The following is a 15,662-nucleotide window of genomic DNA, read 5'->3' on the forward strand; positions in this document are numbered from 1 at the left end:
GGGCGAGGCAAGCATTTTTCTTTCTTTTCTGAATTACTCCTTTGTTTGTCGCCGGAATTTTTTTAGCGAACAAATTTAAACTCGAGTCCATCAGGCAGTTAGACTTGAACTCACGTTTATGGAATAATGAACGTGTCAGCGAGAGATGAGTGACAAAAAAAGCCTTTCAAAAGATCTCTGAATTTCTTCATGACACAAAAATAATTAAATGCGGAAGTCGCTTATTAGGAAAACAATAAGGTACCAACTTGAAAGTGATTAAGACTGACAAAGTATTTTAAGTTCAATTCTAGCGAAATAATTACTTTCGATTTGCAACCAGAGAAGTATTCATAGTTGTGAGGCAATTTTAATACAAGGAACGCGAAAGCTCGATCGCTCGATCGATCGCTTTCTGTAATGTTGTCATTTCTACGTTTAAATATCATTTAATTTGACAAAGAGAATCGAGAATTTAAAAGCGGTTCAAGTACAATAAAAACAAAAGGTTCGTCAGGCCTTTGTTTTCCGACACGCCCCCTGTGGATGTCGGTCTTTCTAACCAGTTCCTTTATTCTTTTATCCTTTTTTGAACGGTGTTTACGTACCACAAATGAAATCTTTTTCTTGAAGGTCCACCCACAGCATATTTATGCTAAGTTTCTTTATTTGGAGGTGCTTAACCTAATGGACTGCAACCAAACAAGAAAAGACTGAAGATTAGGTTTTCAATTCGCTTATTGACTCTATAGAACGTATGCAAATATGGTACCTGTAAACCGGCTTCACGAGAGCAGAAAACAGTGTACAAATTCATGTACATTCTTGTGATTACGTTGAAAATGGTTTTAAGTTTTATATACTGTGCTGCCTTATGTCTCATCCAATCGCGGAACGAAGCCAAATCAGCATCGTTGTTTATGCCATGTTGAGTTTACGTATGCCAGTTGGATACCAAGGTCCTCATGACATATTTCACCTCCGTATGTAGACCTTTGCCACTGATTATAGCCCAAAGTGGTGAAAGAACGCAGTGAAATATTAGTGCGTTTCACTGCAACTGTAAGCCTTTACGGAAAGGCAACATAGACTGCTAAACTGTTTTAAAGCATGAAACGATATGAAGTATTTCGCAGCAGAGACCCCCAAGTGTCATTTTGGCTTCAAAAAAATGGTTTTCAAAATCAGCGATCAGCGAACAAGGACGAAGAAACGAGAGGTAAAGAACCACGGAAACGCATAGAGAAAATGAAAAAGGCTACACGGACTAAAGAAGTAAGATTTGAATCTATGCAGGTTACAATCAGGCCGAACAGCGACGGGAAAATTTTGGGATTGAGAAGCAATAAGATGGAAACCGGTAGAGACAAAGAGCGCTTGAAAAAGAAAGACAAGGCTCTGGCGACTATGCCATCTCAAGACTTAACAGAATGTGATAGTCATGAAATGAATAAACCCACAAAAAACTCATACAGGCTTGGAAATGGGATCAGAAGTTTTTCAAGCCCTCTTAAGATGGGGAAATTAGATGAACAAGTAACCGGTAAAGCCGGTCTGCACAGTATTACACGAAGAAATTCTCTACTCTCCTTGTCTTCTGAAAGACCGTCTTACATCCCAGTGCTAATTCGCAATAATAACACACGGCTTCGAAAGTACAGTTTCTCTGAAAATTGCACGACAACAAATACACAACAAACAGGTAAGAGAGAAGTTCGAGCAACAGAGAGAGACAACCCCAGCGAAGAGGCCATGTTTAAATCGAACAACACTAAATTGGAATTAGGGAATGTGTCGTTACAACAGACAACGCATATTATCAATCCACCAAGAGTTACTAGGGGAAAATCAATTTTACACGTCGAGGCAATTCGCGGAGCAAATAAATACAATGAGAAACGAACAGATGACCAGTTGAGAAAAGAAATTAAAACTTGTTCAAACCCTCAGAGAACTACTGATATTAATGGAAATCATATTTCTATAAATCAGAGACGAACAATAACTGGTTCATATTCAGACGGCAGCGATGAGGATATCGGTTTTAAACTTAACGAGGAAGACTCTCTGCAGAGCTACAGTTTTGAAATGCAACAAAAAGCAGTGACGCATAATTATCCATCGAGTATGTACAGTGCAAGAGGAAACCTACTATCGTGGCTTGGAGAGGTAAACAAAAACAACCCTCAGCTTTGGAGTTAGTTGTCATGTAAATCCTAGTATGATTTTTATTGTAAATATTAAAAAAAGTGGTTATTCAAGACAAGTTTGCTTGATTTGCATGGACTCGAAATTGATCTATCAAATAACTCTCTCGTGGCAAATGTCGACTCAGAGTGAAAACTGTTTTAAAGCACATTTTGGGCTGTTATGCTAATGAAGTGTCAAAAACTCATTAAAAAGTGCTTTTTCAACAAAGTCATAGATTAAAAATTGCTTTTACACCCTGATTGCTTTTTAATGTTGAAATTTTTAAACAATTTTGAGAGATCGACTTTCCAGCATTAAAAGTCGAGCCTCCTGTAATCCGAACTCCCTTACCTGTATATCATTAATTTCATCTACTCGACAGTGACAAAAAGAAATTGTTCGCTTCAGAGTTTTTTAAATGATCAGACTTCGTCTTTACAGGGTCAATTTCGAGTAACAATTACCATCTTCTCTTTGTGTGCCTTCTGGATACGTGAAAAAAAAAAAAAAGACAGGGAAAAATAGAAGAAAAATAGCTTTTTAAACTAAACTGAAGCCCTTCAGCGGAGTCAGTTTTGTTGATCCCACTCGATTTTATTTAAAGCAGATTTCTTAGCAAAACTAGCGCGGCGTAATTTGGTTGTCATTACTTTTTCTTTCGTTGTAGTTCACTTTTGCTGTAGTTTACTACAATGAATTTGTAATTGCTACCAAATTACGCCGAGTTGGTTTTGCCACGCAATCTTCCATAGGCCGAAATAAGGCCGAGAAGTATTTTATATTTGCACAAGAGTTGTTGATGATTTTTTACCCGCATCCTCTCGACATATCTACACACATCTCACTTTTCTTTACCCTTTAGCTCCTGAAAGTGATCTGACCAATACAGAATTTCTCCTTACAATATCAATACAATATCAAGCACACAGAGAATGAGAATAAGGAGAAATATCAATCAAGGGAATATTAGTTGATCCAATACCAAGTTCTCTCAAATAACTTCGTAAGAATTGTGTGGTAGACAGTATGGAGAATTACTAATGAGATCTTCGGAGTGAAAGGGTTGAGCTTGGAATTTCCAAGTCAGTGAATGAGATGCAGAACAAGCTACGGTTTTTTCGCAAGTTAGTGGAAGGGGTCACGCGTGAGACACGCGAGGGAATATTGAAGGAGCGCGAAAGTTCTAAGAGTCTTAATGTCATTTGACTGCCGGGCAATCACCTGTTTCCTGCGCCCCCGCGTTTTCCCCGCGCTCACTTTACAATTACGTCTGCACTACTGAAAAGGAGAAAAGAAAACAAATCACGCCTGTCCGCAAACTGTTACTGATATGAATCACACTAAGCGTGGAGGTATACTGTTGTAAGAGCATGGAAACAAAATTTTTAGTCTGAGTCTCGTTTATTCAATTTCCTCGTTCCGGTTTTCCCTTATCAGTGCCAGACCTCTTTCAGACCAGGCCAGTATAAATAAGAGTATGCGATCATTATCAAGATAGAATCGCGCTTCCTGTTCTCTTTTCTGAGTGCAAAAAAATTTTGCACTGAAGTTCAAAACCAACTTGAAGGCGTCACATTGATCTTTCCCGCAGGAGGTGGGCATCGTTTCCTTTGTGTTTTGCAATGAAGCGCGCTTAGCGCTTGCCTTACTCTTCCTTCCGCTTTATTGGAGTGAAAGATAAAAGAAGAATGCGCTATATTGTTACTCAAGTGCTGTAGGCTTTCATTCCTGGACAAGAGGGCTACCCTCTAGAGCCCTCTCACCCCCTCCTTGAGAATTCGCAGGTCACACCAAAGGAAAAAATATCACGGCTACGACCATTTTAAGGACTCTTGTCCAAATTTTATTTGCTAGGCAGACTCACATCAGATGACTGAACACCAGCCAGCTACTGTAGGCCGGCTAACAGTTTCACCTTAAAATATCACTTATCACAATGACCGCTTTTTGAAGGCTTAATTTTTTTGTACAAGCATGAGAAATTTAGTATTAAATTTCGTTTTTTTGTCCTTTGTATCCGGTGTGCAGGGCATTCAAAAGCCGAAGCGATTACAACCAAAACTGTAATCTGCGGAGTTAAAATTCTTTGCACCCACTGAAATAAGAATAATTTTGCATTCTGTTTACAACAACAGTACTGTAAAAGTTTGCTTCCGTTATAATTATCAAACGATTGATTTTCTTTTCGGTAAGGGAAATGGAAGAAATACTATGTATAATATTTTAGGGACTGAGGTTTAAAAGTAATAAATCTTTTGTGCGCTGAGGAAAAGGGAAAGATTAGAAAGGAAGGTAGGTAGAGAGAATGAAAGAAAGAAAGGGAAAGTTAGTGAGGTTTGGGAGAAGATCTGCGGATTAGTCCCCTCTTTCTTCTTCATCTTCCTCCTCCTCCTCCTCCTCCTCTTCTTCTTCTTCATCTTCTTCATCGTCATCCATTTTCTTCACAAAATCATCTGATAAAAAAGAGATAACAACTGATAAGGTCTAACGTAAAGCAATCACGGGTCAAAAATGATCCATCTGCATTAGATGTTTTGGCTCTTCTTTGCTCAAGAAAACTTGCGCCACTTGTTCTCAACCAATCCATTACGAAACCGGAATCAACTTCGACCTCGCTTTGCAGTTAATTGTTTCTCCTTTTGATTTCGATTGGGTCCTAGTGGATCCTCTGTTCTTACTTACTCTTGTTTACAAATTTGGTTTGGACTGAAATATACAATAATCGGAACAAAGACAACATTTACCAGGAAAGAAGTTCAAATCCCACAGGAATAGCTGGGTGTATCAACATGGCTTCCCTTTCACTGCTTTGGTACAACACAATGGCTACTGTGATTTCATCTGAAAATTCTCACTTTCTTAGAGTTCAATTTGCCTGATCTAGATGCGTCTTTCTTATTAAATATGAAGGGTATTTTTGACTGAACCACTTTTGACAGCCAGTTCTAACTGATCAAAAGCAAGCCAAGAAAGTGAAAGTAGAGGATGTGACTCACCAATAATGTCCCTTACATTCGCCCATCCTCTCTTTGGTATTGTAATTGAGTTCCGATAGTTGGCTGTTACCTACAAAACATTCAGAAACTTATAGTTTCCTCACCATGAAACATTGATAAGTCACTTTTTCAGCTTTGTTTCCTTTTCTTTTGTTTTAATGTCAATTCACTCTTCGCAGTGCAAAGTAAACCTTGGCCTTCTTTAACTGAATACCAATAGAACTTTTGAAGAAAATGCGGTTGGGCTGGGTCAATCACGAGAAATAGTGAAGTGAAATGCAAGGGTGAGGTAAAATACTTCACTGAACATGATGCAAACGGTACATTTTTTTTAAGTGGAATAAATGTACAATTCCCAAAATTGCTTTCTGAGGTTGGCCTTCTTGACATCCTTTGAATTCTCAAGTGTTGAGTTGACAATGAAAAGAAATCCTTCAAAATAAGATCAATTCAGAATGTGCAACAAAGCTTGAAAACATGTTTCAAGGTCCAAAAAAAGAGAGCCCAACCCAAAGAAATAGGGATAAATAAAAATTTTCCATCTCAGTAAAAGAAAAAAAAGGTACTGGTTAATTACAGCCAGAACTTATCTCAGTTTCATGAGCATAACCCTTTAACCTGTGAGGGTGAATAGCATCTAATTTCTCACTCACCAGAGACCACAGACCAACCAGTGCTCAACCGCAGACCTATCAAGTGCAAGTGTGTTGAACTTACCAGAGGGCAAGCGACTCTTATTAAGTAAGATGCCTGCTTATTGAACAGATAATCTGTGCTTGAAAAACTCACCTCAGAAATCCTCAAGTACACTCCTCTTGGGTTGCTACCAACATCAAAATAGAAGCGTTTTTGCTCCACACGCTGCTCACGAGAGGCAGGTAGATCGCTGGATACTTCCTCTGAAAGAAAAAGCAAAGTGAAAAAATCAACAGGCTTTGCCAACAAGTGGGAATTTTCAGGACAGAATTCTTATGACCTGCTTACATATGGTAATTCTCCCTTGAAGCTAGGGATATTTCCTTGGGAAAAACATCAGAGAAATTCCATACGGTGCACCTTAAGTTGAGAAGTTGATCTAATCACATGATCTGTTTAATGGTGATAATCTTAAACGGGGGGGGGGGGGGGGGGGGAAGAGAGAAAAGGAAAAACAGAATTATCTTATGACCCTCCCCTCCCAAAAGTGACCAAAACTGGATTTCTCACAACAATACCAAAATGTCTTTTCAAGCCAGAAGGTAAGGAGAAGTAATAAAACATCAACCAGGAGACATTCTTGATCTCAAATATTTGATCCAAGTTTGGAAGAAATGTTAGCAAACACTGATGAAAATGGATATTTTAATCTTGAGAGTGACAGGGTTAAAAAGGGGTCAGGGTAGGAGAGCCTCAGCAGTACAACCCTACAAAGACTCCTTCCCTTCCCCCACAAACACTATGGTAAAAGAAAAACAGAAGGTATCTATGAGAGGGAAGGCAAATGGGAACCCAAACAAGAATTGCACAGCATGTGATTTTTGCACTGTTTTGGAGGAATCATTAATCTGGCCTTAACCATCTTTTTCAAATTCACAAACCTTCTTCAGAGCCGTACTCCTCCAGTACCTCTGAAAGGGCATTTCTTATGTCCACAATGCCTTGAGCTGGAACAGCTATGTTTGTGCGACCTCCACGGCCAAATGTCCCAGTTTGGTTGATCTGAAAAAGAAAATGATTTATGCAAAGAATAGTTATGGTACCACAAAACTGAATCACCACTCTTCTGTTTGTACATGTTATATAGACTGAGAAGTGTTATTAGGTTAGTCCCCTTAACACTAGCAAAAATGGCCTTTACTGAAATTAAGTCAATATTTTGTACTTCAAATAGGAAGGAACAATGAGGTCCTGGAAAAGAGGTCTGTCTCTATGACATCACTGTGCACATTCCAAATGCTGGTTAGTGAACTATCAATCAACCAGCAAAAAAACTATTGACCATAATTAACCTTGCAATGAAATAAACCTTGAGTTCCATCACAATGTAGGTAAGCATAAGTGATTAGAACATTAACAGGCTGCTCTGCAGATATCTCTTGCTAAATGTCCATTGCCTGAGTTATTCCCATGCTTCTCTACAAAATTCTCTTAAAACAACATTACCAAAAGAAAACCTTGGTGCCCCTTCTAACTGTTGAGTAGTATTGCACACTAATGGTGAAATCCTAATATGAGTATCAAAGGTCTGTGAAAAATGTCAAGGAATACATTACAGTCACGACTTGTTCCTCAAAATAAAGTATCGTGTGATTTAAGAGGATGTTGCACTACATGAATACCTATGAAACAACTTAATCATTTAGAAGAAATTGGAAAGAATTAAAAGCAAGTCCCAACACAGACCTTGAGGAACTTTCCTCTGTTGTTTTCTTTAAGGTCCAGATAATACATTCTGTTATTTGGACCTCTGATACTTTCACTACAAAATACAACCAAAAAATGTAATGTCTGATTAATGAAGTTGATTATGAAAATCACTTGGTTCTGGAAAATATTGAAACCCTTCAAGGCACTGGTGACTATTGTAATTTAATTCTCATGGCCCAAGACACACTTCAGGCAGCAAATTGCTGCAACACATCACTGTTAAAAGTGCTTTGCATGTGCTGCTTCCAAAACAAACTACTATCACTAATTTCGAATAGTCTGAATTTCTGACATGTTGAGATTAAAAATATTCTGTCAAAAAATTTTCACAATACACTGTAATTTTCCATGTCAAACAAAACAAAATACAGTAGTGGCTTGGTCCATGCAGTTTTTCACATTAACCTGCAGCCCATTGTGTGTCCTGAATATAATATTCCAGACAAAAGTGGAATAATCAAAGGGGTTCAGAGAGAGGGAGTTCAAGGAATTCACAGAGCTTGGCAAACAAAAATGTGGTTATTGGAAAACACATTCTGGAGCAATAATGAAACTATTTGAGTGACAAAAGCTATTCAGACAGAATAATGATATAAAATAAATGCAATTTAACAGAGTTAACAAAAAAGAACATCAGTGTTCTGTGATAGTCAGAGGTTTTTTGCATATGTGCACATGTCAGAATTTCATGTGCTGTTTGTTTGAGGTGTTATTGCATGTTCTCTGAGTGTGAACTTGCAGTGTAGTGAAGAGTATCAGCTTGTCATCCCAGCAGTTTTCCCCACCCTTTCCCTCCCTCTTCCCACTGTTTATTCAGTGTGACGGGTGCCATAGGCTCTTAACTGGGTTGCCAGGATTTGACAGCCATGGGAGAAGTCTCCATCTAGGAGCTGGCTGCTGCCAATAGTGGAAGCTCCTTTGTGTTTCAGGCATCCAACCTCTACTTAGTGAAGCAGTTGTTAACCACTCCTTCTACATGTACCTCATCAAATTGCCAGATTCCTCTGATTCCTCATCACGTTTTGGTGCTGAAATCAAGATAACAGAAGAAAAGTCAAATAAAAATAGATAAAATTTAAAAAGAAAAGAAAAGTGATAAGCCCCGCAAATAAATTCTTCCAGTCCAGAAGAAACTAATCAATACTTTGAAAATCTTTTCCCCAAATTTTGTCATGCAAAAAAAAGTTCGACGATTGCCATTAGAATACTCCCAATCTTTATTTCACAGTCCAAGGAAAAGTCATTTGCGAAAAGACATCCCTTACCCTGAGCAAGAAAATTTGCAAAGGACGTCAGCTTGGTACAGAAATCCCGCGCCACACCCATAGTGAATATCACCTTGCTCTTACCAGAGCGGTTGACAGAAACCTATCAAAATATAAGATGTGAGGGATATGCAGGCCTTGGTACTCATATAAATTAAACTGAGCATACATTATGCTACCAAAAGTAACAGAATTGAAATAATATGTTGCCCTGAGTGCTTGTTTGTAGTCATTTTTTTTTTACTTCTTACATTCACCTTTTTTTGAACAGGAAGCTGGGTATGAAATGTCATTGGCAGGCTGGGTTTCTCAATTGCACACAAAGCACCTTCTTTAGGGTGCCACCTTTATGCTACCTTACTTGAAATTTCAGCCAGTAGCTTAATTTCTTAGCAATCAATCCAATCCTTTGTCACTATGTTCCTGGAATACTTACTATTCCACCCCTAATTTAATTCACCAACTGCTTTTTTCTTAACAGGACTTTTGAACATAGCAGAGACTTTTAAAAATGGAAAAAACTAACTTAATGTTTTCAAGCATAGGAGCCAACAATAAGCGGCAGCATTTACATGGGAAAGATGACACTACTTTTTCCTCAAACTTTAATATGTGCATGTGCATTTAAAGCCTCGTAATTTTTACTATAAATATCTAGGTAAGAATTGAGAAGGTGCCGATACAAGTCGGTAAAATTCCAATTTTACGGTTGTTTGTCACAATCAGAGGACAAATTGGTGTCAAAAACATTCAAAGCCAAGAAAGTAACAGGAACATGATAGAGAAAATAACCTGAATAGAAAACAAGCAACAAAAAATGATAAAGGTATCATTTTAAACATACTTTAGGTATGCATAGCATACAAGAGTTATTTTTTGGCTGGGTAGGTCAAAATGGGACACTTTGTGTTCCCAATGTTTTCACAACTTTCAAAAGAACAAAAATATTGCATTACTTCACTTCAAGAGAAAGAGAAAAAACAATCTAAACCCACACAGGTATTATCTGGTCTATTGTCTCTGTTTTTAAACTATTTCTGCGCAAAAATAAAATGCATCAGTGCCGCACTTACTGTAGTCTCCTTTGCAGCCAATGTTTGGTCTCGTCTCACAGAGCCCTCTTTAAGAGCTATTGCATGACGTGACCAAATAACAATTACAAAAGAGACTATGCTTACAGCCGTTCCTCAGCAGAAACAAAATCAAAATTATTTGTCTCTAGTTAATCACCTCAAAATTATAATTCCATGTAATTTCATTGCAAAAAGCAGACTGAAACTGATGTATCTCCAATAGACCCTAACCAAAGATACATTTTAGTCTCATATAATGGAAGATACACTGAGCAAGAGAAAAGGATAATATTTCAAATAGGGCTCCTTGATTAATAATAATAATAATAATAATATTAATAATGACTTTATTGGATAACACAGTTACTGGTAGAACCCGTAGTTCTCATTGTAGTTGTTGCCTATCTGGACTTTGCCCTCTGTGTGAAATACATGATCACATGCAGGTTGTTTAAAAGGAATTAACATGCTATTGGTTTAATCCCAAGGTAGCTAAAAGTGAATTTATTTGTAGAAAAAGTCAAAACATGGAAAAATGCATGGAAAATTCTCTATCAGCAGTATAAAGTTTCATGTGAATTTTTTTCAGTGGAGTTGGATAGGGCAGTTAGAATACGTAATAAAATGCAGGTTGTTTACAAGGAAATGGCATGTGATGGAGCAAAGTCTAATTTAGCTAAATGGAATTTGATTGGTGCAATACCATTCAAGCACTTGAAAAATTGCCTAATGTTCATGTAGTACAATGATTAGGTATGTTCTGATTGGACTTTGGACGTTGTTTTCATAGTACATGATGGAATGTCAGTTGTTTGGCATGTGTGTTGTGGGAAAAGGAGCAGGAAAAAATGTTTAAAAGTAATAAAATAAAATTAAATGCAAACCTTTCATATTGCAATAAATCTTGACCTCACTTGACGAGGCTCTTGCAAAGGCCACAATCATAACACTTATCAAATGGGTCCAAAATTTCTGGTTAATGTCATTTTTTGTGCACAGCCCCTTGATTCCATGACATCATTGAAAAAAAAAACCCCAAATGCTATGACTGGTGCATGATATCCAAATTCTGTGACATCATTGCTGTGAGATACATACCCTAATGCAGCAATCTGATTGGTGCGAGATACATAACCTAATGTGGTGATCTGATTGGTGCGAGCAACATACCACTCTACAAGCTAATATAACTTTTTCTTAGATAAAAAAAAAAAATAAAAAACTCAAAAAGACTGAAGTTACCAAGACACCAATATATCTGGACACCAAGTATTAATGACCTCTGTTACAAGAATATTTACAGTGTGTGGGCAGTGACCAACCAGTAAATTAAAGCCTGGAGATTTCTCCAGCAACTATATGTATATACAATTCTCTGAATAAAACTCAATAACCTGAATTACATGTACATGTACTCCTGCTAAAACAGTTCATAAAAAAACTCTGTCAGAGGAAAGCATCCTTTCAATTTCTAATGACATCTTGATATAATTATTTCTATTTTTGTCCTTACAAGTATGAGTAAGCATCATGTAGCTTTATGCTCTTGATCTTTACAGTCTGATAGATGATTATCATGACAATACTTATTTTATAGATCCAACCTTTCCTTCAAAACAATGCTCTAACCCCAGCAGCTTTGCACAGTTGTCATGCATTTTCCTGTATCAAAAACTCTCAACATATCCCTCAAACATGGTTTTCATAAGGCACAGAAATTTATTCTTCACACCAAGTGCCAAAGATTTGATAAATATGCACTATTAGTCACCTAGAATTGAAGACATACACACATGTGATAGTTTAGACAATTGTTGTCTTAATCAGTATCACCCCGCTCAGATCACTAGCACACAACACCTGAGAAAATGCATACACATACATAGCCCCAGTTCTATCACTTGGGTACCTTCAAGACAAAAAATTCAATTTTTTTTTTCATTGAAACCAATGTACAAGGGAAGTTCAATGAGTTTACAATTAAGGCAAGAGGGCTCACTCAAAAAAAAAAAAAAAGGAACAATTTAGCATGGAAAATTTAAATATCTTCTAATATGCCACAAAGTAAAGGTAAAGCTATGCAATAAATTTGGCCACACAAGCTTGTAGCAGATTAAATGTCTAAAACAATTCCTTCAGGTGTTTCAATATACTAGTCATATTGTAAACACTCATGAATAATTTAATACATAATCCTTTATGGTTCTTTTCCTTTGTTCTTTTACCTTAAGTTCCAGACAATCCATAACACAGACTTGAATATCTTAGCAATGATGATTATGTGAAAGCTGTCTAGATGAATGCGAAACTTTGACAAATTACAATTGACTGATTACATTTGATTTGACTGAGCCTAACCTATCAGAAAATAAGGCAATTCCTTTCATCTGATTATTTGAACGGAAAAATGAGCAATGGACGTAAACCTCTAACATAATATTCATATCAGTTTCGCTATGCAGTGAAGGCATTACACAACTGTTTACCAGAATCTGGATTTTTATTTTCTGTAAAATGCCATTTTATCTCTGTAGATAAATCGATTTTGGCCTTCTTTCCAACAGGCAAACACTAAAATCAAAACTTCAGACGACAATACAAAAAAAAAATGAAATCGTAGCATGTCAAATTATAAAAGCGTGCAAATTGTACGAGCTAATATTTTGTCGTAACATAACTTGTTGATGATCGACCAACGAAGACAGCCTCAATCAAAGTAAACAGTTATTGTGGATGACGGCAAGAGAACATATTTCACTCCTGGTTTGTACCAAAATACGACAACCCTAAGAATTCAGGAAAATCACAATAGCAAAAAAATTTACATAATTAGTTCCTGAAAACGTTTTGTCAGCCGGCAAGATTTTATGCATGAAAAAACATATCTAAATCAAAACAGTCAACCTGATTTTCTTACTTTATTTTCGTGCTTTTTATTTCAGAAAAAGATAGTTCAAAAGAACTTGCTGATTTGGTTCTTAAAGTGGACAAATAAAAACGTGGAAATGCTAACTACAATAGCAGAACATGCTAGCGGCCTGCCAATACAGCTGAATAATTGATAATCGGTGATTTTTATCGTAATATCAAAACACTGTCTTTCTTTTCGAGAATAAAATATTTCCTGCACTTGAAGACTGGATACAAAAGTTTTTGTTCCGAACAGAAATTGAGTGTGAATGCAAGAAACAGCAAATCTTCATAGCACGAGTAACAAATAGCAGTACATTTTGTCTGCATACCTTATTTATGACTCTACAGGAAGTCCCGGCCATTTAAATTCAACTCGACCAAAAAAAATTGTCCGCGAATTCGCAAGACTGTTGACGGATTCGAAAATTATCAACTCATGACAGGCTTACTTAAGTGAACGCTTAATAATTGCATGTAAGGTGTTCTAAAAACCGAGAGAGTGGTAGAGACACCCTGCTAGGTTTGGGCTTTTTTCTCTCGCGGATATTTTACTCTCCACCGCTTCACACCTTTCCGTTGCGCCAATCCAGTTGTAATAAATAAATGCAGAGACAGCCAAAGACAGCCCACTCAAACCATCACGTTAGCTTGTTTACGGTTTTCCCGAGAAGAGGACATTACCTAGTTAAAACCCGCGGCTCGGTAAAGCTTCAGCGAAGGTGCAAATGTCTTCCTTCGCTGCCGGCTAGAGGATTTTATTGTTTCACGACTAACCTCTGCAATTTTGATGAACTTGCCACGACGATTTTGCTTCACATCCACGTAAAAACGTTTAGATTGGATTTTCAGCGACTTGCTGAAAAGTTCAGTGTCGCCTGGCGGAAGAAAAACTCAATGTCAGAAACATTTGGTGAAAAAAATAAGCGGCACAAAGGGGAAGACTTAGCGACCGGAGGTTGAAGGGCCTTCGAAAGCTGTCAGGATATGCATCTTAAAAACAATTTTTTTCTCCGTCTCTTCGCGACCGCTCCAGGCTGAACCCCCTAGAAAATACGATACAAATATGAGTGGCTTCGTAAATATTTTTTTACCTCGACCATCTTGTCCTTCATCCGCATATTCCCCTCCGTTCGCTCCCTCACTAGCAGCCATTCTTCCTTCTCCTACATCAGCCTCGGTGTTCCCGTGCTCGGCACCAGCCATGTTGAGTGCGCACGCACCCAGACCCCCCGCACTATTTATTTAAAAGAACGACATATCCTTATTTGGAAGTGGTCCCTGGAACTTGGGTCAAAGGGGACAATGGGGTCAATAGAGAGCGGAGAAAACCCCTGCTCACAACAATTAAATGCACAAAAAACTTTCCAAAAGATCAATTTGGCGTTATTTAACAAGAAGAATGAAGAAACATTCATATTTGGATATTAGGACAGTAATGTAGATATTAATGAAAATCTCGCCGCATTTCTTCACTGCTAGCGCATTTAATTATCTTGAAACAATGCTAACAAACCTGTATAGTTTTAATCTTTCAAATTTACAATAGTCGACAGTATACACAGAAATATCTTGATCTTTCAGCACAGACTTAGAGATTGGAAAGATTAAATAATGCTACCATACCAAACCTTGTCGCCTCTTTTCGTGATTTTATGCGTCTCGGTTGTCGCGTTTCTCGAAATTAATTTCTCATAGGTAAAAGTAGCGAGGTAAAACCCAACTCTCTTGCTCTTCAGCAGTGCTCTTCAGCAGTTTATAGGAGAGTAGTTGTTTGCTGATTGAATTTGAATATTAAGGTATAAGCAGCCCCTCTGGTTCAGACAGACGTCACTTTGGGTAAGTGCAATACCTCTCCCAATTTTCCTTTAGCGTTTTTCTATCGTATGGGTTTGGTCTGTTTCACCACATCAGTATGTTTCTTTTTTACTCCTTTCCTACGCATTTTTCGTTCAGTCGTATTTACAATAGCGAAAACAATTTTGTCCTAGCGTGAGAGACTCGTGGCAGACATAAACTGACGTGAAACCCATCCCTAAGTCATGAGAGCAGAGCTGTATAATCTTTGAGCACCAGCTATGAAATCATTGTGTCAAGAAGCCCTTGCCTGGGTGATAAAATGGAGAGTAAGGAAAAATTATACAATCGAGAAGGGCAAGATCTCCTTTTGTCTCTCTCAAGCTCCACTGACCAGTCCGATATTTCACCTTTCCTTAATTGTTTTACACATGATCCTTGCGACGGGGTAGCCTATTTATAAGTTACCCTTTGCTGATATTTCCATAGTGCCGTTGTCCAGTATCCCTTGAAGTATGGTCCAATCTTTTTTAGGCTGGCACGTCTCGCGATGGTATGCACGCTCGGCATAAGTAGGGTATACTGATTCTCTAGAAGAACGGAAAACTACCATTTTTTGATAGTGTTTCTAGGAAGTAATTTTTGTCGCCAAAAATGAAACATTCTCGAAACGTACGGGTTTTGGAGAAATTATTATCTAGGCTGGTTTCCAAAACTTTCCTTCGACAGACGGTGATTCGGTTATTCAACGGGCGGTCTTTTTCACACGTATTACGCGCGTTATTGGCGAGCACCGAAGGTGCTAACTTACCTAGGCGACTTTAGCCCGCAGAGCAGGCGTAATGGTGGCAGACGAGTGACCGGGCGAGTGCTCTGAATTAACTTGGTAAGAACTGTGGCAGCCATCTTTAATTTTTACAACAGCGGAGGGCTGGGGAGAGAAAGAAATCTGTACCAAGGGGGTGAGTGACGGTCAAAAAGAAGGAGTTGGTAGAGGTGGGGCAATGAATATTTCGCCACCTTATCGTCTTTTCCCACCCCTTCCC

At 38.0% G+C, this 15,662-nt stretch overlaps 1 protein-coding gene across 3 annotated transcripts; it reads right to left on the reverse strand.

Moving 5' to 3' along the window:
- Nucleotides 1-3,989: 3,989 nt before the first annotated feature.
- LOC113680594 (transcriptional regulator protein Pur-beta) lies at nucleotides 3,990-15,545 on the reverse strand. 3 transcript variants are annotated; one of them, XM_089200755.1, is made up of 11 exons: nucleotides 15,428-15,522; nucleotides 15,102-15,206; nucleotides 13,914-14,056; nucleotides 13,597-13,697; nucleotides 8,837-8,939; nucleotides 8,554-8,599; nucleotides 7,548-7,623; nucleotides 6,743-6,863; nucleotides 5,955-6,064; nucleotides 5,166-5,235; nucleotides 3,990-4,622 (listed from the first exon to the last, which is right to left on the reverse strand). In XM_089200755.1, the coding sequence occupies exons 1-11, from the start codon at nucleotides 15,520-15,522 to the stop codon at nucleotides 4,525-4,527; spliced, it is 1,068 nt and encodes a 355-aa protein (XP_089056881.1). In that variant the 3' UTR covers nucleotides 3,990-4,524. The 3 variants fall into 3 exon arrangements, with proteins under 3 accessions (XP_089056881.1, XP_089056879.1, XP_089056880.1); XM_089200753.1 differs by lacking the exon at nucleotides 15,102-15,206 and having other exon boundaries at nucleotides 15,428-15,545; XM_089200754.1 differs by lacking the exons at nucleotides 15,102-15,206; nucleotides 15,428-15,522 and adding an exon at nucleotides 14,451-15,045.
- Between the last annotated feature and the right edge of the window lie 117 nt (nucleotides 15,546-15,662).

Source organism: Pocillopora damicornis, chromosome 3 (genome assembly GCF_964200805.1).
Source record: "Pocillopora damicornis chromosome 3, jaPocDami1.2, whole genome shotgun sequence".
NCBI lineage: Eukaryota > Metazoa > Cnidaria > Anthozoa > Scleractinia > Pocilloporidae > Pocillopora > Pocillopora damicornis.